The sequence below is a fragment of the Corapipo altera genome, unplaced genomic scaffold (assembly GCF_003945725.1).
Source record: "Corapipo altera isolate COAL_440 unplaced genomic scaffold, ASM394572v1 1b, whole genome shotgun sequence".
NCBI classification, from domain to species: domain Eukaryota; kingdom Metazoa; phylum Chordata; class Aves; order Passeriformes; family Pipridae; genus Corapipo; species Corapipo altera.
This window is the reverse complement of record NW_020884881.1, coordinates 3,442,087-3,466,736: the sequence shown is the minus strand read 5'-3', so window position 1 is coordinate 3,466,736 and position 24,650 is coordinate 3,442,087. Positions and strand designations below refer to the sequence as shown.

Below are 24,650 nucleotides of genomic sequence, written 5' to 3'. Positions count from 1 at the left end.
ATAGCTGTAATTAGCCCTACATGAGAGAGGGATTGTTGCTTAATAAAAGGTTCCTTAATTATGAGCACACATAAGCCCAGGCATAAGGAAACCAAGGCTTATTATTCGTCATGTAGACACTTTCCTTGTATTTTTTGCCATCAGCTCAACCACAGGAGATTATTTTGTTTAATCTGATGATGCAGCAATCGACCCAGAACTGTCACGACAGCAAATCACACTTTATGTACAGCTGGATAATAGAAGCCAGAGCTGAGCAATGAATACGCAATAGAAATTATTAGATGGATAATTTGAAGCCTCAGGCAAGAAGATGAAATTGGAGAGCAGGTTAAAAAAAAAAAAAGGTAGAGAAAACCTATTAATAACAAGCCTGGGCCAACACCCAATGGAAAATCCTAACTGTTTTTTGGCTTATATGTGTTACAAGAATTGTAAGAATCTAAACTACTTATGATACTGACAATGCTAAATCTATGAGCATATCTAAAGCACACTAGAATTGCTTCACTGGCATATCATTCCATGACTATAAATTACAGTAGTATTTCAAAACTATTTGCATAGTATCTGCTGCATCTGTTCATTAGGATTATTCAACAAAATTCATAAACAAAGTAGATATGTTCCAAGATAACCACGTGGTGCACTTCAGTTAATAAATACCAAAATTTGCTACTTGAAAGTACTTACGGCTATTATGAAATTGATTAAATTTCGACTGACAGCCTCTCTTTCAAAATGGATTGCAATGCACAGTAAATTAAAAGAGTTTCACAGTTGGATGTTCAGAAAATATTTCAGACTTTCAAGGATACTGAATAACCTGCTGATATACTGTGCCAAATACATTCTCTAAAAATGTAAGGCCTTTTTAAAATTATTGATATTTTTATAGCAATGTCAGGATATACTACAGTGAATTTCAAATACTACAGTAGCTCTTACATACTACTAATAGTCTAGAAGATCATGAGGAAGAAGTCAGTCAAAGCTATGTTGCCAAATACTACTGGGCTGGCAGTTGCAAATTCTGGGAAATAAAGTCACCTTTTTGTTGCAGCTAAAAGAAATGACTACTGCAAAGGTCCTCTACTATACAGCTAAGGTCTTTCAAGGTAATTTTACCTTGAAAAACAAATAATAAAAAGAATTTATACTAAATAGAAAAGGAAGTAGGGAAAGGAGTATACACCCACTATTGCACAAGTGAATTAGCATTAAGACAAAAATTGTTTTTTCACCACCCCTGTAAGGCTGAGTCATCTAACATGTTACTTGTGTTAAAGATAACTGATAAGTCATTTTCAGGTAACACTGAAAAACCTATAACCAGCTGCATGCACATCATCTTGAAGGATAAGAATCTTTAGTTTACAAACCCTTCAGCGCCCAAAATCTATATCCAATTAAGAGAGAAACATCTCACTTATGCTTATTTGCTTCATCTGCATGCCCCTGCATTAGGGGTTGGACCAGATGACCTCCAGAGGTCCCTTCCAAACTCAACCAAACTGTGACTGTGACTTGAGCAATTCTCGCAGTCAACAGAGAGGGAAAATCCCACTCACCTCCCTCCCAGCACATAAATCACCTTGTCCTAAAAAGGGCAGAATGAATCATCACCTCATAGTACCTTTGAGTCTCCACTATCTAGATTGCATTTGTGGAATATCCAACACAGATTTTAACTCATAACCAACAGATTTACAGGTGTCCTTCCCTTTGAGACCAGGGTTGGAGAGTTTGATATCCTCAGACTGTACTGCTCAAGGACATTAAGGCATGCCTCAGCTAGCAGAGCAAGGCTCAACACCCCTGTTTCTTTTTCTGCCTTCCACGTAGTTTGTGTAACTGTAGCTCAGACGCCTAATCCTAACAAGATTCATTCACAATCCTTGAACCAGCCACGAAAGGTTCACTCTGCTCAGCAGTAGAAGCCTAAAGACTTTTTCAGGTGGAACTTTTAACTGCATCCCTTCCATATGCATGTTCTTCCTGTCCACCTCAACACAAGTCTCATAAATGCCATGTGTTCAGAATAAGGACTCGTGACAACTGACATTCAACTCATGCACCATGCCATAGCATCAGCATCTCACATGCCTGTGGCTCAGCATCACATCTTCTCCCTGTCTGTGCTCTCTGCCACATGGATTCGGGAAAGGCACTGTGGAGACAGGCAGTGCTCAGAGTTGTGCCTCCAGCTAGAACTGTCCTCTCATGGAGAACTATGACTGTCCTCTCAAGGAGGACTGCCTGCAAGGCAGCTGCCTCATACTTCCCTGCAAATGACTGTGTGCCCTGGAGAAGTGATTGCTGGAGGCTTCAGAGTTCAGGTAGTTCAAGACCCTGTATTATTATTGTAGGCAATAATAATAATAAGTAGAAGCAATAAAAACATGTAAAATTACTAAACTCTCAATGACCATTTGTGGTAAGGCAAATTATAAAACTAATCATTACTAATCTATTGTTTATCAAAACCTACCAATTTCCAATATTTTGTACTAGAAAACTGGTGGTAAATAGCCTGTCATGACAGTGATGTTATGTCACTACGATGGTGGATTTATTATCTTTAATAAATTATCTTAAAAAAAAATAATAAAAATGTGAATGACATATACTCACCAGAAGGTTTGCTTTTACAATGAATCCCCTGTAAACAGAAACAAAATATTGTAAAAGCTAGTAATAAAAATAAATATTGCTTAACCATTGCACACAAATAGAAACATATCTTAAACAGGTAATCATATTCATATTTCACAATAGAAATAATTTTCCAGGTTAAAAAACCGTTTTCAAATACAGTGAAAATGCATATCACTACTGCATATGGCAGCCTTATATGTATGGGGACAAAAGATCAGCATTATCCTCATTTTCATGTATTCCTACTGAGGTGTGTAATTGTTCTAACAAGTATAGCAGTTCCATCAAATACAGACAGCATTTTATCAGGTACTCTCATTCCCACCGACCAATAGCTTATGTATTGTTTCATTAAACTTCACAATGGATTGCTTCATACCAGAGCAAAGGAACTCAGCGATTTTTTAATGGAAGATATTTAGAAGATTATTGAATATTATATGATTTTTAGAAGATCTCACTAGAAAAAAATTATTATGGTAATTGCAAATGAAGTTTAGAAATAAGACTTGCCATTTTATTTCTGAAATCTGGCTCAGAAGCCTGAAAATAAAATTACTCAGGCACAGTACTTATCGTGTTCAAGTGGGAAAGTGTCTTTGTAAGAGGCAAAGTGAACCTGGCACTGAGATTTTAACAAGCTTCCAGCTATCTTTGGGACAGACTACATTCATTTTCCCAGTAAAATAAACATTTAACCACACAGTAAAATTCTGTACAAAAATAACAAATCTTATTTTGACTGCTATGCATGACATTCTAAAGAAAGGCTATTGCTTAGCCAGAAAATACTGTTTCCTGCTGTTCTGGCATTCAAGTTTCTGGCATAGCCCTTATACCAGTATTCTTTTGGATACAGAATATATGTTCCCATTTTCTTTTCTTTAAAAGCAGTGTCCTATTGACAGGGACACTTTCATCACACTCACAAAAGGAGCAGGCACCACCTTGTCTCCTCTGCTCTCAAACACAACAGCAGCTCTCAGTCCTTTTAAAGCATTTTAAGATCTTGTTGACTAGACAACAATCCGTAAGTTTTAGAGCCAGCAAAAGTCTTCTGGTGGACACTTTTAGAAGTTCTCAAATTGTATAGAAACACAGAGGCTGCAGCCTGGGTAAGCATTAGCACATCACAAAAATTACTATTGCTTTGTGTTCCATGAGGCTTTCATCCACAGGGAATTCTGTCCTCCTCAGAAACACAACTGTAGAGCAAAGCCTTATTACTGCTGCAGGTGAGAAATGGCAGCATGTTAGTTCCCCTGTGGAGCTGCCTAGGGTACCTGAGAAGTTTGTCTTCTGTCCTTCACCGCTGCTTTTAATTGGAGCTAGATAAGCTCCTTTTTAAAGGTGGCCTTTAGAAAACCAGTTCCAATAACCTGTATTAATTCACATTCCTCTGTCCTTTTGGCTCTTTTATTTTTTAATAATCACTTCTAGAGCTAAATTGTCATCTTTTACAATTGGCAGTTTGTCACTATGACTCACAAAAGTGCAAATGCATAAAAGGTGGTATTTTAAACCACATTTTATAATAAAACAGACATGGTCTCATACTTTCATAGACTGAAGATTATGAAAGTTACTTGTGACATTGTTAAAGATATTGCTTTGGCTGCTTCTACAGTATAATATATTGACACTCATAGAAGTAGGGTGTTGCAATAGGACAAGGGATAATGGTTTTAAAGTGAAAGAGTTTAAATTTAGATTGGACATAAGGAAGAAATATTTTACAATGAGGATGGCAGAACACTGGCACAGGCTGTCCAGAGGGGGGGCGGATGATCCATCCCTGGAAATATTCAAGATCAGGTTGGATACAGCTGTGAGTAACCTGATCTAGTTGAAGATGTCCCTGCTCTTTGCTAGGGGGCTTGATTACATGACCTTTAAAGGTCCCTTCCAACCCAAATAATTCTATGATTCTATAAAAGAATTTTAGAATTTTAGAACCAAACTTGTTCTAAAACTGGGACACTTCTATTTCAATGATTTTTAAATTTCCTCAAATCCCCCTGAAGAACTAATTTGTTATTTATTGATTGCTTCTGCCCACCATCCCACTCCTCCCACCACTGAAAAAAAGCTTCATTGGAAGTTTGCTGATTCTCCCTCTGCACATTCATCAATAGAAAGAAGACTATAGCTTTCTGAATTATTCAGTGCAACACTAAACCAATAGAAGAGGAACATGCCAGCTCATACAAAACTACTGTAATTTTAACTGTTGTTTTAAAATCATAATTTTGAATTATTTCTCATCAAATCTTGCTGAAGTATGCTGAAGAAAAATTTGAATTCAGTCTCTTCACTTGAGGCTTTCCGTGGCCCTAGGGAATGGAATAGACAAATACACGAAATGACTGCAAAAAATCAAGTGAGTGAGTTAGAGAGCTCACTTTCTTGGTGAGAAAACCTAACTGTTGGATCAACTAATTGCTCAGCCATTACTTACTGGAAGAAATTAATCCCTAATGAGGCTGTAATTTAGCAAATTACTTCCGTATTTTCAACTTCCCATTTGGCAGCCAGACTATTGAAAATATTTTGGTTAAGTGGCTTGACAGACTTTCCAAGTGACAATCAAAATTTCTAGAGCAACACCTTTAAAGTAACTTCTCTAACCATTCTAACAATTATAGGGCAAAAAAATCCATTAAAAAATTACAATATCATTGAAGTAAATAACAAAAATCTCACAAAACTCAGGAGAATTAGCCTTTTACTTAAATAAGGTCAGTGCTTTGGGGTCCCTGTTATGACACCTGAAAAACGGACATTGTATGTAAAACTTACAAACACGGGGGGGGGTGGGGAAGAGAACACCCACTTCTGTGGGGCTGTGGGATGATGCAGAAATCTTTTTATACCCTCTAGTTTATCCTAATTAATTACTGATTCTCAATGTTGCTCAAAGTAATCCTATCATCTGAGCTTTTGCATGTATTTTCTCATCTTTTTCACAGGAAAAAAAGAAACACGTGCTTCAGTGACTTTTATCCTGGTAGGTAGATATTTTGTCATTCTTGGGCACTTGTTTTTGTTCTGGGTGAGGAGTTGTTAGGAAGGTTTACATAAATAATCAAATATTTGCACAAACACTTGCCAGTTACAGCAACATTTGGTCACAGCTCAATTCCTTATTTTTTTAATAAATGTTTCTTTTTATTGTACAATACCAGGGGGGGTAGGGGTGGTATTTTCTTTTACAATCATTTTGCAAAATAGTCCAAAGAGACCATTTATGTGAAAGAAGAACTCAAATGAATTAGCCAAGTTCCTCTCCCACTTTCTATATCTTTTGTTTTCAGGAATTTTCAGTGATGAGTGCAATAGAAAAACATAACACACTAAAACCAGAATGGAAATTTTCTTCCCCTTTCACAAATCCCAAGGGCATCTTTTATGCAAAAATAAGATCCTGAACATGACAGTACACTTTACTCTTATACAGAGAGCATCTTTGATTCACATCTTCTTTGGCAAAGAGCCTAAGTAAAATATACTTACACAATGCACAAACAGTTAGGGATTTTCCTATTTCTCTAGGGTTTTCCCCATTTGTGGTATTACTCAACTGTAGCTAGAGGTTATCTGAACAGACACCACCAACGTGCAGTATTCTGAATAGAAGGTGTGGTGCCAATTTTTTAGCTAGCACAGCAACTTCTCCTCAATCTAAGACAATTGTAATATCCCATTGCCTAACAACTGTAGAGAAGAAAGTGAGATCAGCGGAGGAAGACTTGGATTAGGGGGCACAGAGAGTGTTTTCATGAATTAATATTACCAAGGAAATGGAAAAAGGTCAGATCTGCTTCCCATCTCCTCTCATATCTCCAGGCACTGAATCAAGTGCAGAATTGTGGAAATTCTTCCCTGGATGTTTGTCACGCAGGAAAGAATCTGAGAAAAACTTGTTTTCATAGTCTACCTGTTAGCTCTGTTGTACGGCAGCCCTTCCACAACTCTGTAAGGAAGAGTAATATGCCTGAAAATGACTTAAAATGTATTCTTTAATTGGGACTAGGTTGTCAGACACTTAACATTCATTCGTTAAGGTACCTACATTAAAGTCAGTGAATGTAGGTGAAGTTTTCTGCCCTTTTGAGAGATCCTCAGCGGCAAAGCTATTACCTACATTTCTACTTTAGGTTCAGCTGTCAGAGAGGACAGAGAGAAGGCAACATGACCATATTCTGATGTTTCCATCTATTCCAACAATTTCTTTTCTTTGACCACCATTAAAAGCAAGAATGTATGCATTCTTACAACACAGGAAAAGAGTGGTTTTGCAACAACTGATGCTCAAATTGTAGCCAAAAGGCTGATAAAGATGATTAATTTAATCATGTAATTTTCTGAATTTCAGTTGAGAGGATATGCTCAGCACAAATCCATCTTATTCTGCACACAAATAGGAAGGATGTCCCAGATCACTGAGTCTAGTCCCCGATAACCACAGATACTGTATCACCTAATCCCTTTCAAAAACTGGAGAAGTGTTATTCTAAAATCAGTCAGGCTTTCATATGCACTGCTCTGATAGCCAAGGCTATTCCAAAAGCCCTACTGTCTGCCAGCACCAAATCTTTTAATTTCTAACATGAACACAACAATGGTTATCTTGTATTGACTTCTGATCGTACTCATTATCTTTTCACTTAAATAGATGCTTTCCACCCTGGAATTTACTTTTCACTTATCTACAACCAGTAATAAACCTTTTCTCTGCCTTTTCTGAGACTGTAAAAGTCAAGCTCTTTTATTCTAATCAACCATGCTTTCCTTCTTACCATCACCCTTCTCAGCAGCTATTTCTACTTTAAAGTATCTGTCCAAATGGAGTGACCAGAACCACACACAGTTCTGAAGAGAAAAGGGTTTATTGGTGTTTCCTAAAGTCATAATAATCTTTGTCTCAGCTGGGAGCACCCCAAACATGCCATATCAGTACTTATCCTTCAACAGAGAGGGAGCTACTGTGTGTATAATCAATCAAGAGCAGCTTTCTTTTCCCAATTCAGTTCAGGGAGGGAAGGGCCTACAGAATCTGGGCCATTGGAGTCTTCAACGATTTCTCATGGCCTTTAGTGAAAAACCTGACAATGCCAATGTGATCTCAATCACCTCCATAAAGAAAAGGTCCTTGAGCAGTGGACAGCCACAATCAAAAGTTATATGGATCTACACCTTTTCAGAACTTTGGATGGAAACAGAGAGGATTCAGAGCTGTATCATAAGCTCCACAGACTATAAACGAATTCCTTTCACAGATACATTCAGCCCCATAAACTATATAGACAGAACTTCACAAAGGGAAACAAGTTTAGCTTTTTCCAGAGCTATTTTCATAGGGAAGGACTTAATGGCTTTGCACTTTACACATCATTGATGCTGGCGGGGATTGGAACTTTTTTCATTGTATTCTTAGAAAGCTCACAGCTGTATTTATCTCACCAAATGTAAGAAGAATTCTTGCAGTAAAAGAAAATTTTAGAATTTTCAGATTTCAGAAACAGAGTTCTTTACAGTAGAAGAAAGCACAGAGATTCCTGTCCCACTAAATTTTATGGTCAAGTATTTAGACATAAAAAAACATGTTACTGGGTGAAAAGAAAAACTGATAGATCTCCAGAACACATTTGGCAATTGAATAAAACTGTGGTTATATTTATCGAGAACCAGAGGAATTGCAATGATTAATACACATAATATAAAAATTTAGAACTGTTAAAAATTCATAGTACTGCTAATACAGTGCCCTCAAAAGACCTTTTCTCAAAAGAAGCATCTGTATTTGTTTTGACGTCATGTGTAACTACTCTCATTGCCAAGGTGAAACTATCTTACTAATGATACTTTTCTATTTTTGGCAAACCACAAGAGTTTTCTTCAACTTTTACTGGCAATGTGTGATCAGATGCATGTGAGCAGCATGCAGTGGGACTAGATAAGCAGTTATAGATGGAAACATTTGGACTGTTACCCATGCAGAAAGGAAATGGCACCTGAACTTATGGCAAAGAATTATTTTGAACTACTTTGAACTACTTTTTCTACAAAAGCACATGAATGTTGCTAGATTTTTTTACAGATTGATAAAAGGAAAACATCATGCCTACACATTATCCAGCTCTGTGTGTTCCAAGCTGAACAAAACCCATCCCATCACATTAGTACAGTGCTGAACCTGAGAGGATAATTACTAGTGAGAAGTGGGATATCAAGCTCAGGCTCAGTACAGTGCTAACGAGGTCACGCACTTTTTGGATGAGAGCTGGCTTGTGTCCAGCAGAGGAATGCAATATCTGTCTGTGTTCCAGTCAGTATGTATTTCCTCCTGCACTGTATTGCTGCAGAGGAATCCTGTTCCTGTATTTTAACTGCACTGTCCATTATGTTATCAGGACCACATGTGCCATATAACGTCTTCTGGCCATTACGGTGGCTGCATGGCTGGATCTCTTCTAAAGAGCAGTATTGGTTTGAAACTTTTCAACTGCAAAGAATATTCCCCCTTCCACTCTTTTTAAATTAATTTTATTTTAAAATAATGTTATACAAAAAGGACCTACATATAAACCACTTGATTTTAAATTTATTGGACCAAAGGGAGCTATGACAGTCTAAACTAAAAGCTGCCTGTTCTATTGTATGCTTCAGCTCCAGGACTAGAAGCAGAATTCGCTTGAAGCAACTGCATGCACTAACATCTTTCTTTTAGAAATAAAAAGAACCAAACAAAAAAAAACCCCAACCAAAATTTGTCAATCATTTTTAATGTCATGTTTCCTAAAATATTAATACAAGTTGTTAAAAAACATGGTAGCGTACAATAGACACAGTAAAATTAAAATGTACTTTAAATGCCATACCCTCAGCTGGTATAAATCAGCACCATTTCATACACAGAGTGTCAAAAACTTCAGATCACTCAGCTGCTTGAAAGGAGAACTAATCTGCCAAATCAGCACTTCTAGTCTAACAATGAGACATGGACACTCTGACACAGCATTAATTATTTCAATGACTGACTGGAGATCTCATACAGGGGATGACAAAATTGAATCAAAGAAATTTAGGGTGACAGGGGTCTCTGAAGGTAGCCAAGTCCAGCCTCCTGCTAGAATCAGTACTAACACCAACATTAGATCAAGTCAGCTATAATTTTGGCTGTTTCTTGAAAAACTGGAGGATGCAGATTCCACAAGTTCTCAAGACAACCATGAATATCCCATGCTTTGAAGTTAGGATGGAATGATGATCTTTATAGCACAGAAGAGGCCACAGGAAAAACTATCCCTCAACAACACTGACAGCACTGAGACTTGTAGTCTCAGAAGTGACTGGAATCAGTGGGCAGCAAGATTGCCACAGAAAAGAAAAAAAGAGGGGGCGGAAGGGCAAGAATTTAAGTGAAGATTATGAGAAGAGACCCTCCAGCACAGAACTGCTCCTTTGCTGCTGAAGGCAGTGGTTATTTCTTTTGGAGATGTATATTTTTATTTTGAAGATGTTTTTCTATTCCAGTTACTGTCTTCTCATATGACCTAACACTATTGCTCAGCAAAAAGAGGAAATACAATGCAGGCTTGGTTTTCCAGCTCTCTGGCATACACAGAAAAGTCCTCACTGTTTTGCTCTAGGCAAGTATTCTTTTTATAAATGTTTAGAGTCAGTCCCAGGAGCAGAACAGTGCTCAGCTTTACATGTGACATTTATAAATGAAAAATGCCCTGCTGCTCACATTCAGAAATTGTGGAAGACACTTTCCACTGATTTGAATGAACTTTTAATCAGATGCAAACGGGGATAAATTTTTTTGCCTATTGTAGTGGGTTGACCCTGGTGAGACACCAGGTGTCCACCAAAGCTCCTCTGTCACTGCCCTCCACAACTAGACAGGGGAGAGAAAATATAACAAAAGGCTCCTGGGTTGAGACAAGAAGAGATCACTCAGCAGTTACCATCATGGGCAAAACAGAGTCAGATTGGGGAAATTAATTTCATTTATTGCCAATTAAAATATAAGATAATGAAAAAATAGAAATCAAATCTTAAAACACCTTCCCCCTCCCCTCCTTTCTCCACGGGCCCAACTTCATTCCCAGTTTGTCTACCTACTTCCCCTCAGTAGTACAGGATAGCAAGGAATGGAGGCTGTGGTCAGTTCATCATACGTTGTCTCTTCTGCTCCTTCCTCCTCAGAGGGAGGACTCTTCATACTCTTCCTCCTTCCCCTGCTCCAGAATGGGGTCTCTCATACAGGAGACAAAACTCCATGAACTTCTCCAAGGTGAGTCCTCCCCACAGGCTGGAGTTTTTCCTTAACTGTTCCAGTGTGGGTCCCTTTTTTTTTAAGGGGGTGCAGTTTCTCAGGAACAAACTGCTCTAGTGTGGGTCCCCCAGAGGGTCACAAGTCCTGCCAGCAAACCTGCTCCAGCAGGGGCTCCTCTATCTATGAGTCCATGGGTCCTGCCAGGAGCCTGCTCCAGCACAAAATTCCCACAGGGTCCCAACTTCCTTCAGGAATCCACCTGCTTCATCAGGTGACAATAGAAATCTATTATTTCAGAGGCACTATTAATGATCCTTGTGGGCCCCTTCCAATTCAGTATATTCTGTGATCACTGATGGTCTTGACCTTGGCCAGTGGTGGGTCTGGCAGCTTCTCACAGAAGCTATCCCCCACTCCTGCTACCAAAACTTTGCAAACCCATCACACCTATACAAACTTCAGCTTTGCCATAAGAAAAGGGTCACATAATTTCCAAGTAAGGAAATTTCTCTGTGAGGATTTTGCATTTTTACTGGTAGTGAAATAAAGCCAAAGTTTGCAGCCATTTTCAAAATGATTAAGTCAGCCAAATCTAAAAAAGAACTTAGGTACCTGGAACATAATTTAACCAAACTGTGGTAATCTCAGCCGAGTATCACGATCTACAATATCCAACCAATTGCTACCCAACACTAGAGGCACCTAAGCTTATTAGATACCTCCCTTTCTGAACTCAAAGATCCCTGGATGCAAGTAGAACCAGAAACTGGAACTGTGGGAGAGTGGCTCTCAGCAGCTGTTCTACAGAGAGAACATCAGACTCTGGCTCATAACTCAGGTGCCTGGGCTCTAGAGAGTGGAGATCAGACTAACCCAGCGCTTAACTTTTTCCCTTGTCTTAACTTGAGGCAGCACCATGCTGAGCACGCAGGCTTCTCATACTGCCCTGACAAGTCGCTAATGTTTTCTCATGATCTCCACTGAATCTGTATTTAATAACCTGCAACCATAAGAATGAAGCAGCATCACAAAATGGGTGAGTGTTGCAGACACTATCCTGACATGCTGGGGGTGTAGGGATTTAAAAATAAACTTGCTAGGCCCAACTCTGCCATCATGGATCACAAACTCATACTAAAATTTAGAATACCATAGCACACTTGACAATAATTTCTCGTAACAGTTTCAAGACTTCGGAGACCACATGTTAGGGTTGACTCCCTTCAAAGCAGGAGCACGTCTCTGTTTTTTGTAGTTCCCATTAAAATTATGTTTTTCCCTCTTTTCCTTAAATAAACGAAAATTTCAATCTAAATAATCCTGGAACTACCCCTGATTATAGCTCTTCCTGCTGAGAAATATTTTTAAATATTGACTTTGGTTTTATTCTATCCTTAGCTTGTTATGTTGTTGTGTAGGGGTGTAAGGCCATACAAATGATCCTGCAGGACATGCCAGAAGCCATGAAAAGTGGTCTTAGATTGCAGTCCTGGGAGGCTACTGTATTCCTGCCTGGTGCCACAGTATCAGTTAAGGGTCTGCTTCCATTAAACACAATGCTAAAGATGCCTGACTGGCTCTAATAGCGTTTCTTGAGTTACAGAAATTTTCTAGCCACAGCAAATGAGGAAAATCTTAGTACATGAAGGTTTTTACAGCTATACTTAAATACATACTGCAGCTATTTGAAAATTTTTGAGAAAGAGGATTATTTCTTAACTATTCATACTTGCATTATTGTGTCTGAAAGTGTGAATCCTTCATCAGAAACCTTATACCAGAATCCCTGCATACATGCCTTTCCTCTCCTATCAAGAGCAACAAAAGCCAAAAACACCTTTCTCTGAAAGAACTAGCAGTGTGAATACATGAAAAACTAAAAAACACTCAAAATTTGCTGTGTAGAAAAGCCCTACAGAAAATATCTATAGTGTGTATTCTAGGTGAAACATTTTCAGTTTGAGATAATTGACAGAGAAGCTAGTTATGACTAAATTTGGAAATGTTAAGGAGAAATAAGTAATACAAAATATAAAACAAAAATTAATTACTTGAAAAGTCATTACATAATCTATTTCTCCAAATTTTACTTTTAATAGTAATTTTGTGGGGGAAAGGGGAACAAACTTTGTAATAATCATATAGTTTAGTTTTATGTAATGTATCTTCCTTGTACTGTAGTTGCTAAATTTAGCATAATCCTATTAAAGGAGGTGGAGGTCCAAGAGACAGGCTTCCAAAGAGGCAGGATCCTACCAACTTTACAACAGCACCATTGTTTCACCTGACCCTCCTGACCATGCTCTTGTCCCTAGAAGCAGCAGTAATTCGTGGGCACAGCCTCAGCTTAATAAACCCATCATTGTTCAGTAACTTCATTTTTGCTTCACACTATGTCTCATTTTTAATGATAGCACTTAGTCACTGAAAATCATCCATGCCACACATTTGCCTAAAAAGCATATGTGCTTTTTGACCTCTAAGTGGAAGAGAAAATAAGCTACAAAGGTAGACTGAATGGTAACACAGGTGTGACCATGCACTAAAGATTACTCTATTGTATCATACATATATAGAATATATTGAAAATGAGGGAGAAGAAAATCAAAAGAATGCATCCTACTGACCAAAACTAATCATGAAGCATCACAATATAATGAGAATTATAAAAAATAAATTAAAAAAACAGAAACTATGACAAACTATAACATAAAGATATCAAAATTTGAAAAGTAATGGAGAAAACTCATTGCAGTTACAGAAGGTTGAACAGCAGGTCAGAGAGATGAGGAAGTGGGGAAAAAGATTAAGGAAGTTTGCATATGTAGGGATGAAAGGGAAAAACAAAACTGGAGACAGTGAAAAATCTTAACTGCAACAAATTCTATTTCCTCAGATTCTTTTTCCAAGAAAAGACAATGAATGCACATCCAGTACTGTACAGTGTTGTTTATGTGATTCACACTCTCTGAAAATATGCAGACAAGTAGAGGCAATTTCCAGACAGTCAGTTTTCCAGAAATGATTGAAATTTACCACATTTATTCAAAGCAACTATGTTGAAACACTTCTTTGCAAGAGAAAGACCTACAGGTAAGTTGCAAAGTAAAACTAAAACTCTCTTCATTTTTGCATAGACACCTCCTGAATGAAATTGCATGTCCCATACAGTTTTCATGGCAAGTCCCATATTTTGCATGCTGCAAGGACAGGACACACTATGAGCAAAACAGGGCTTTAGCTCTGCTGACTATTCCAAAGCAATATGTGAAATATGATTTGAAAGACCATCTATAGATCCCACAAAAGAGAAAAGGATGAATGAATGAATGAGAGCAGAAGTATTTATCTTAGAAAAAACCTCAAGATGCCATCTACTCTACATTTCTGTCTTGGAAAGAATGACCTTTATCTGAGATGTATGTGAGCTATATTAGACATATCTGGGCTATATTTTCTTAGTGTGTGCAGAGATCTGTATAAGTTCCACAGGCAATTTATTCCAGTACTCAGCATCACTAGTTAGGGTGACTTTCCAGTTTACTCATGACCTCAGAAAATTCTGGCCCAGCAAATTCCTACGGTTGTGAATGCAGGGGTAGTGCTGGGATGTGTCTGTATCACATCTGACTATATGTGAATTTACTGGTTCTGAGATCATTCCTAACCAAGTAGTTTAGAGCTGGTCTGGAACTTCCCAGCAACACACTGCAGTTTTAGGCATATTTTCTCATTTGTTTTTTTAAGATGGTAAATAATGTTCTGATTTCCAAAAAATAGCCAATAAATGCTAACAAAATCAGAAGGAAAAAAATGGGAAAAAAAGAGTTTTAGAAGGAAATGTTTTTTTCTGACAGTGTGAAAAGTACTATGAAAAACATCTGTAAATGGGCAGGTATATGAAATGCTCTCATGGATTGTACTGCATCTCAGCAAATATTAGCAGAGAATATGTTTTATATTTTTATGCATTTCCTTCAGCCATCAGGTATATCAATGCAGACACAAAAAAAGTCTGTGTTGAATCATCTTTCTATGCTGGGACTTTGCACTCTATCTCTCTCATTCACTCTAAGACAGGTCTTTAGTCTCTTTAGACATTTTCCATGTCTAAAATTAGTTTTTCAATCAGATTTTAGAGAACAACTGAATTATGTCATCCAGATTATCATGCTCATTTTTTAGAGGCTTGAGATCACTTTTAAAATATGAATTGCTTAATAATGAAAAAAGAATACCAGTGTATGTCAGCTGACTTAGTGGCCTATCACTGGTTTTGCAGTGTGTAGTATTCAGCAAGAATGGACTAATCCATGGCATAAAGATCCAGTAAAGAAACACCACATATTTCAATTATAAATAGCATCAACAAGCAGTAGCTATATTAAGAATTTGCTGCCAATAACTTTTATAATTACAGGGAAATCCTAGATTCGGTTTAGGGTTTCCTTGTTTATCTACAGACTTTGGAAATATTGCTATGTACAGAGGCAGACAATACAAATACTATTTCCCAGTGTTCTGGGGAGTGTTTTTTAGATGTAGTGGTCTTGATCTTTACCAGCTGTTCAAATTTGGCATAAGCCTGTTTCTTTGTGTACAGCCTGCAAACAATGTGGATTGTAAAAGGAGCAGGGTACAAACCCAGTTTCAATTGCAGGCTGGGATTCCCCGATGCTTTTACAGGGAAACTTGGTTGATAACTGTGTTTGCTATTGGATGGGGCATGGAGACCATGCCCATATAATTTAACCTCTGAATACTAGAATATCACGTGATCTCTAAAGGCAAGTCATTAAAATATGGAAGGAGAAATAAATCATAACACATAATAAAAGCTTAGTTGTTCCTTTGCCATCACTCAACCCACAACTGTATATTTTCATACTGTTTAAATTTTCATATAATATTGGCATAAACATCCAATATTCTTTAGGTTTTTCCTTTCCCGCACTGAACAGATGTACAGTTTCTGGTACAGTAATGAAACCTGGATATTGCCTTATGAAAAGCAACACAAGGGTGTCTTGCTGAATACTTATGGTAAACTAAGAATGTTCATAAACTTGTAATAAGATCCAAAATCCAAACAGTTCATTGCAAAGGTTTTTCAAGTCATATACCTCAAAATAGTTCTCACTATTTCCCTCTTAAGGACAAGCAGTGCTTTACTCTGTTAAGGAGTACCCAAGGAGATCAAAACTCACTGCTTGTCCTAAACAATGATATCTTCAAGCAGATGATTGTACAGACAGCCAAATTCTTTCACGCCATCAGTTCCACTTCTCTGTACCAAGTACACAGTTATCAACCTCCACTAAGACTGAAAGTCATCTTCCCTATTATTTAATACTTCTTTTAAAAATTATCTTTCAGTTTACTCTATGCTTACAATTTCAGAATGCCAAGAGGAGCAGAATATCTCCATACTGACCCTTCGCGGAGATATCTGGAATTACACAAAATCCAAAGCTAGTAAAGAGATCGTGCGGTTCACACTCTACTTTCATGCACATACAGAAGTCATTAAATTTAATAGTGAGGTCAATTCATCCCACAAAATGAAAAACAGGTTTTATTTTTTCTCATGCTTAATTCATTTATTCACAGGAAAATCAGTGTTTCATATATTCCTGACATAATTAGCAATTTCTGAAACCTCCCATTCCTCCCTCCGCATCTTTTTGGCATCACTGCTGTTGTAAAAACCGACTGTGCAAAGTAATGAATATGAACAAAATAATTCTTTTCAAATACAAAATACAGATTTTAAAAGGTACTAAAAATAGCAGTTGGAAATAATGAAAGATGCATTTTCTTACACTCTTCCTCCATCATCTTTGCTGCTTTGGACACTTCATTCAGAATGACAGGAACATAAAGTGAATGTTCAGGACAGCTGAAGTATTTTCCATTTTTGCTTTCTTCCTTTTCCTACAATTATTTTGGCAGCACAAAACTACCTTATTAATTGATAGTGAATTGAAAAAAGTAAGAGATTACCTGAGAACATGAAAGTCCACATTCTTCAATCCTGGGAATAATGTGAGAATCAGCATTCCAAAATAGAATTATTAGAAGAATCTGAACATAAATACTGATCATCTTAAATTGAAACCTCAGAAGAAGCCTTCTACTCTGACAATTCTCCCTCTTGTGCCAAAACTTTAATATGAACTTTAGCCCCTCCCACAGCACCTCTGAGCTCCTCCCTCTAAAACTTTCCAAATACAGAAAATTGCTAGTTGTGGGAAATATAAACCATGTTCAACTAATTTCTTATGTTCTGTAGTGAAAATTAGGAAATGTGGACTTCTGACAATCACAGTAAAACCCTCTTCCTTCTGGATCACATCAGCATTAGATCAGTTTTAACCAATTTCCTTTCTGTAAATTCTATATTTTTCATTCTGTAAATGGGAACTTTGTTTCTAGAGTGATGTATCAGGCAAGTTCACTGGAATTCAAATGCATTCTTATGCCTACTTATTTTCCCGGTTTTCTAATGCATTGAATAAAAAGAAAAACAGCTTTGCCAAAGTGGGTGGTTTTGGAAGGCTGGTTTCTTCTTTATCCTCAGCAGGAAAAACAGATTCTTTTACCACAGAAATCTGTGCCTTGAACTTATTTCACTTATTACCTAATTATATCAATAGAGGCATCTTGTTCAAAAGCCAATCTTGAGCTTTTGGATTTTCAAGGGTCTCAAAAAGTATGCACGCTTTTACAAAGAAGCTCAACACCACCAGCTCTGAAAGCAATGTAGGAGTCACAACACCTCAACACCTGCTGTCATAACAAAATTCCCAAGAATGTCCCTCTGGTTGCTACAATTCACAGTCCCACTACAAGGAACAAGTATTCCAAAAACACACTCTCTGGTTCATACAGACTATGTTACACCCAAGGCGAATAGGGAGTTATTCCTCCATAGAGAGAGCTTGCCCACAGCTGAGAGATATCTCTCAGTAGGACAGTGCCAGAACCCAGCTAATCAGTGCTCTTGCAAAATCTTTTATATCCATTACAGTAGGGAACATACAATCAACACCATCTGCTAGGATCTGGCTTTACCAATACTTTTTTAAATAACACATAAAATACAATGTCTACTCTGTCAATGTATTACTATACTTGTATTTGAGATATTCATGTGAGTCCACTTTGTCAATTTTCCAATAAGGCTTTATTTTTTGAAGATAAGCAGTATCAATCACAGTACTGAACAAAATGCAATTTAACTATCTTGGTTAAAAAATAACAATTAAATGTTATCATCTTGTAGAAGCCTGGACAGCAAGAAGTTAATGCCTTGCTATGCCTCAAACATTGATGACCACTCAAGAAGGCAATTTCAAACAGGATGTGTCTGGAAAGTGGGGCCATGTGTAGGTAGGGTAGTACCTTCCTGGTGCCCACTTCCCTGTTCTGGTCGATGGTGACCACACAACGTAAAGGACAGCGCAAGCACAGAAGTGAGGTCAAGAAGTGGCTTGAACTGTTAACTGAGGCTCAGTCCAGTAGAGGGGGATCAAGACCACCAAAAGACCCTCAAAGCCTCCTGACCCATTACCAGAAAGGTCCAGAAAAACTTTGACCACATCTATGAATCTTGGGTGTTCTCTTCCATGTAGAAGTGGGACATGACACATCTACACACAAAAATACACCAAATGGAATATCTGCCCAGTCCACTCTCCTGTGACTAAAAGGATCAGTAAGAGATGCTTAGGAAAAATAAGTTAAATATCCTACTTCTCTGGATTATTTTAACCTATATGCTGCCAAGTTCCATTACCTGGACCTTATGGATTTACTGAACTGAATGGTACGTGCACATCACTTGTTTTAATACCTGTTTCTAGAACTTTCTAACATGAATTTTGGTTTTCAAAAACTTCTTGAGGCAATGAGTTATACTATGCTTATTTGTTTTGTTTTGATTTTAAAACTGCTTCCAAATAGTTCAGTCGGGTTCTTGCTTAAAAAAAAAATATGGAAAAACCATTGTCATCTCACCTTTGCCAAAATAGTCACAATTGTATTGTTTTCCAGCATACCTCTCCTCTTTTTCCTAAGATAAATAATACACCTCTTCATTTTTATTATACCCTTTTGTAAGATAGAGGTCCTGCACACAATATTCAGGAGTGAGCAGGTTAAGGATTCTCTAACAAATACGATTTTGTCTCTCCTTATCACATCATTTGCCGTAAGTCTACGGCAAGCAAGTAAGTTCAGCACACACCACAACTGGTAGCTTTGCAACTTCAATTTCAATTGCAGTTTATGGGAAACCCTGTAAGATACTGTTTGATTATAGTTTCATATATTAGTCTTATTCTTTTGGATTATGTGTTTTAAAATGAAAACAGACAATTCCTTCAACTCACCCTTCAGTATGTTTCCCTGTAATGAACTCCACTGCAAGCACACACTTCAGTTTTTACTGTGCTGTTGGATTCCTTGAGCAAAAGGTGTCCTTTCATATCTCCATTACTAGTCAGCTCCACAGACTTTTTGGAAGGCTTCCTTCTTGTCTTAGGTTAAAAATGGATGGTATTGACCTTTCTCAAAAATATTGTGTTGGGACCTGCAAAAAATGTTTTCTTACAGGTGCCATTTTGGGGGGTATTGTATATATGTATAGTTCTGAGTTTTCCCTACACTAAAGCAGCTCCTTGTACCTGGAAAGCTTCTACCCTCTCAATTGCTCCTTTTAATTTTGTTTTGGGGACTTATTCATTTTACATAGTTCCTTTCTTGCTTACATATTAGCACAGCACTTTTTTTTTTTGATGTTCAACTTGTGTCACTACTGAAGTGCAACTTTCTGAGCTGCTGCTTGGACCAGAAGTTCTATCTCTTCCTATGGGGTCTGTGATTACTTGCTCCAAGCAACAGTCATTTGCAGCATATACAAATTTAGTTTTTGCATCACCCTGAGGTAACACTCCTCCAGTTTCCACAAAAATGTCTGATGTCACTCACTTAGGAAATTTTATCTTCTTACTGTTTCTGGTATTTCTTAGCACTCATCAGTCACCTTTGAACAGAGTCATTGGGTAGCACTGCTCTAACAATATACTCCTCCTATGCAGGAACAGTGTTTCAGTCAGTGTTTCTGTGTGGACTGAAGGTGTCACTAAGTTCAGCAGGCAGCAACCTCATTGTTATTTACTTGACAGTAACCTCTTTTTAAAATCATGTCTAAACTTCTTTACTATTCCTATATAATTTGTATCCTGTAATTACCATGTACACTCATTGTTTTTATTACATCAGATTTTGGAATGCCAATTAGGCTAAGATCCTCACTAAAAGCTGGGCAGCATAACAGACCCATGCCAGGTTTCTTGAAAACTATCATTTATGGAAAAGCATCAGTGGAAAATTATGGAAATTTTGGAAAAGCATGGGATATTTATAGGGGCACTAACTCTTAGGCTTCCTGCTCAAATCAGACTCTAATTCTTGTTCATAATTCTTAAAAGTAATTTCTTGATAACAGGTTCTTTTATTCCTTGTTCCTCACTACACCTTACCTATATTTTAATCAACATTTGTCTTGTGTTTGATGTTTTTATTACTTCATCCCCTGAAGAACAGATGATAGCTTCTACCAACATTCCCTATATCTTCAGAAAAAAGACTCTTAAAGAAAACCTTAATAAGAAGGGCCTCCTTTTGCACTTAGGTAATAGACATTTTGTGCTCTAAAGCTTTATTAGAGCACTGATCAAGGACATGGAAAAGCCAGAATCTAAACATTTCACAGTGAAAGAAGGTTTGAGTCTAATTCTTGCACATTTCAGGATGGTAGTCTGGCTGCTCAGGTTCTTCTTAATAAAATGCAGAGGTAGGTTCTAGAGTACAGAGCAAAATCCAGCATTTTCCATTCTCCATTTTCCTTTGGATCAAGCTTGATCTCTCCAGCTGTCTTTGGAGCACAATAGCCACATCCACCCTACATTTTGCAACAGGATTCTGTGGTGTATCACTACATACTTTCAAGTCTCACCAACACAGGCACACATATCATGACAGCTGTCTTGAGATGAAGGGTCATGGCCAGCACAGTCCCACAGTTATTCTTTTAACTTCATGTGCAGTTGTATTGCCTGCACCAGACAAGAGACATCTTGCCTCAGGGCCACTCACATCAACCACAGGACAGCTGTTTATAGCTTAACAGCTTCCTGTCATGTCGGGCGTGTTCTGGAGTGGAGCTGTGGGGGGTGCCACTGTCATCACAACAAAATATTCACAATGATTCAGAACTACTTGAGAACTGTACTTTCCCAGGAGTGTGCCTACATCTCCTGTGCAGAGTGAGCCTGTACAGCAAGTACTCAGGGCAGGGCACCAGCAGGGCACCTAAGTCCCACAGAGCTGCAAGGCAGGTTGGTGAAACAGGAGCTACCCAGTGCTTCTGTATTCAACATGTTACTGATTCATTGTCCAAAGGCAATTGCTACTCATTTCATCTACGCGACCCTCACTCTCTTTCCCCAACCCATCCTTCTCCTTTCAAGAGTGACAAGTATTCAGTAATGATGGCAAATATCACAGTAGGTAACACCTTAGGAGCACTGCCTACAACCTGGGTACAACCCACAGATGTAAAGACTTTATTTTCCTAAGATTAGAATCATACAATCATAGAATGGTTTGGGCTGGACAGGAATTTTAAAGACCATTTAGTTCCAAATTAGGTTGCTAAAAGTCCTGGGTATTAATTTTTAAAAAAAGTATTTTAAAAATATTAAAGAATAATATTTTAGACCAGTATAAAATTGTTATTTAAATTATTAAAGAAAAAACTACAAACTTGAGTGTTCAAAAAAAAATCCTCTTAAAGCAAAAAAAGAGTAAAATACTCACAATAAAAATAAAGCATATTCATAATTTTCCTGCCTTTTTTTAGACAATCTATATACTTTTATGAACTTAAAGCTCAGAGAAACTGGAGTTATTAGCAAATGTGGGGGGTTTGCAATTAAAAATAAATCAATTATTAAATCTATTTACCTTAATTGTCTTTCTAAAGACCTTACTAAATTGTATTTGTCTGGTTTTGGGATAGAAAGTAGCTCTTGTGCATTTCTATGGTTTAGCCCTATAGAATAAAAAAGCAAAAGTGACAATTCAAGCAGCAATAAACAAAAGCAGTATTGAAACTTTTTCATTCATTTCTGTGCTAAAGACTACATCTATTTATTCGGTTTTACTACTTACATTACTACTGATGTACTGGAAGGCTTAGAGATCTGGAATTTTTCAGATTTGATAGAGAACATTTTTACCTGAGGTTGCTGACTATTGTTAGGTAGGGAAGAACATAAACCTTAAGATTATTTACTTTTAGAAGATTTTGCTTTGTTTATATTGTCAAATTCAGATGTTTTGTTATCATCATGTATTCCCACACCTATATAATAACATTAACAACATTAGAATACAAATAAAGCAACATTTCAAAAATACAATACAACATCCCAAGTTTACCCCAACGTTGCCATAAACTAACTTTTTTTCCTAATGCAGATGAAAATTAGATTGCCTAGAAATAGAAAAGCATTTAAAGGCAAGTTCTTCAGAACCAATTTCCCTAATATGAACTGCAATGCATATAATTTACCTTTTTTTTTAACCAGATCAAAGCTGAAAGTGCAACTAAGTACTCAAAATACTTTGTTCCTTTTATTTTAGAAATATAAAAACATTAATTTTATCTGACTTGGTTTTCTGTTATGGAGACAATACTTTTCAATCGTGGCTGCTTAAAGGAATAATGCTAATGAGAAAATTAGAATCCATCCTTACCTAGAAGTGTATTTGGGATTCATATCATCAAGAAGAGCACAGGCTGAAGTCTCTTGTCCTGCTGACTTGTTCTTAAGTGAGTGAAGATCTCACCTGCTAATAAGTCTTGGTGGCACAAAGATTGAAATACTAAACCCTCCTCAGTGCAAGCAAGCACAAGTGACAATAAACAGACTCAGTTGCCTCTGTGGAGAACAATCTTGTTTCCAGTTGTATGAAAAGCTCTCAATTTTCCACTTTAAATTAAAACCAACTCAGTCATGCTGCTAATTGAAAATGCATTACCGAAACCCTCTGGATTAACTACCATAAGGTCTACTTCATTCTCGTGATAATAACTCAATCTTTCTTTTGCTTTGGTTTCTTCAGCAGGCAGGGTATTCTCTCATACTCCATGACATGTCCATGAGTACAATTATAGTTTACCTTTAAAGTCCTAGTGCATCATTATTAGGACAGAATGGATTTCAGAAAGAAATAGATATTCTGTGATTAGATAATTGATCTATGGATCATATTATAAATAGAATAGATATCAAAGTATTGAGTCATGATAAACACAAAAAATGAAAGCTCACACACCCCAGAGATGCCACATAAGGGGACACCAATAGTTTCTAGAACAGAAAGAACTCCTTAACCATCTGGAAGATTTGAAATGAAAATTCCTTCTCAAAGTTGAGGTCATCAAAATTTCAGCTGAGGTCATCATGGTAGGATTTCAGATTTTACACTGTATTAACATCAGGACCACGAAGAAATAAAAATTAATCACGGAAAAAAGGAAGCTGCTTCTCACCAGGTTCTCCTTTCTAGGAAAAGTCTTTCCTTGAAAAGCATGGACCAGCAATCAGAGTGATATGAGGAGGTCTGGCAAGACAGGCAGAGTGGCAACTATCAGGAAAGTGATGCTATGTATCCCTCAAAGAGTGGGAAGTCTAGGATAGGATTTGAAAATGTTGTAAGCAGCAACAATGCTGGTTGAAGATAACAGTCTATCTGTTGCCCTGTGCTGATGCATCTCAACACTTCAGCTGAACTGAGGGTGTGAAGAAATGTCGTAAACTGAGTAAAAAAGCCAATGCAGTTTTAAAACTCCCCCAGAACAAAGAATTATTTTGCATGATTTGAGTGATTTGGAGTTTTTTTAGGCAGATGAGTTTGAACCATCACGAAGGTCCTGGTGGAAGTCAGTGTAATAGCAGACAGTATGGAATAGGTTGAATGCTATCTTTTTCCTTCCCATTTCAGTCTTGACTTCAGTGTTTATATAATGCAGGTAAAATCACTCTGATTTTATGTAACTTCTTATATAAGTCAGATGTTGGAAACAACACAAAATAAATACAAAAATGTCAAGATGAGTCATATTGAAATAAATGATACTCTTTCCATAAACTTCAATGGAAATGGGCAAATGAGCAGCAGAACATGATGAATAATTTAAACCAGAACTTCTAGCAAAGAGTACATATCCTCAGAACTGAGCCTGAGTGAGGCAAGGCCTCTGTCCAGAAAAACAAGCCCCAGAGTAGTTATTAATCCTGCTCAAATGGCAAGCCCAGGAACAAACAAGAACCTTTCATGATCCCTGCACTCTCAATAGGGTCCAGCAGGAAATACCACCTATACCCTATACCCTATACAGACAGGTAGGAAACACAGAGGCAGGAGGCACACCATCAGCATCTCCCCTCTGAGGGCACTTCTGGAAACAAGAAATGTTGGGGCAACCTCTAGCAACTCAGTCCCTGCAGAAGCACTTGGCTTCTTGTAGGTGCTGGAAAGCAGAGCTGGTAATATGGGAAGACATTTCCAAGCTCCTCCTGGATGTCCAAAGTCTGATGGCATAAAGCACAAAACCATGCAATACAAAACAGCA

At 37.5% G+C, this 24,650-nt stretch overlaps 1 protein-coding gene and 1 long non-coding RNA gene across 5 annotated transcripts in view; one reads left to right on the top strand and one right to left on the bottom strand.

Moving 5' to 3' along the window:
- IL17REL (interleukin 17 receptor E like) overlaps positions 1–23,077 on the bottom strand; it is a 44,502-nt gene extending 21,425 nt beyond the window's left edge. For 2 of the 4 annotated variants that reach the window (XM_027639892.1, XM_027639894.1), the window contains exons 1-3: positions 22,769–23,077; positions 21,974–22,061; positions 2,635–2,662 (exon numbers count right to left, since the gene is read on the bottom strand). Coding sequence is in view for 1 of the 4 variants with exons in the window: in XM_027639891.1 (XP_027495692.1) it covers positions 2,635–2,662; positions 16,946–17,047 (130 nt within the window). In the remaining 3 variants the exon portion in view is untranslated. Of the gene's footprint in view, positions 1–2,634; positions 2,663–16,945; positions 17,048–21,973; positions 22,100–22,768 lie in introns of those variants that run through there. The other 2 variants (XM_027639893.1, XM_027639891.1) reach the window with 2 other exon arrangements.
- On the top strand, positions 3,820–10,288 carry LOC113945567. The gene is made up of 3 exons (XR_003527125.1): positions 3,820–3,893; positions 5,628–5,665; positions 10,195–10,288. It is a non-coding gene; the product is annotated as an uncharacterized LOC113945567 (long non-coding RNA).
- Positions 23,078–24,650: the final 1,573 nt, after the last annotated feature.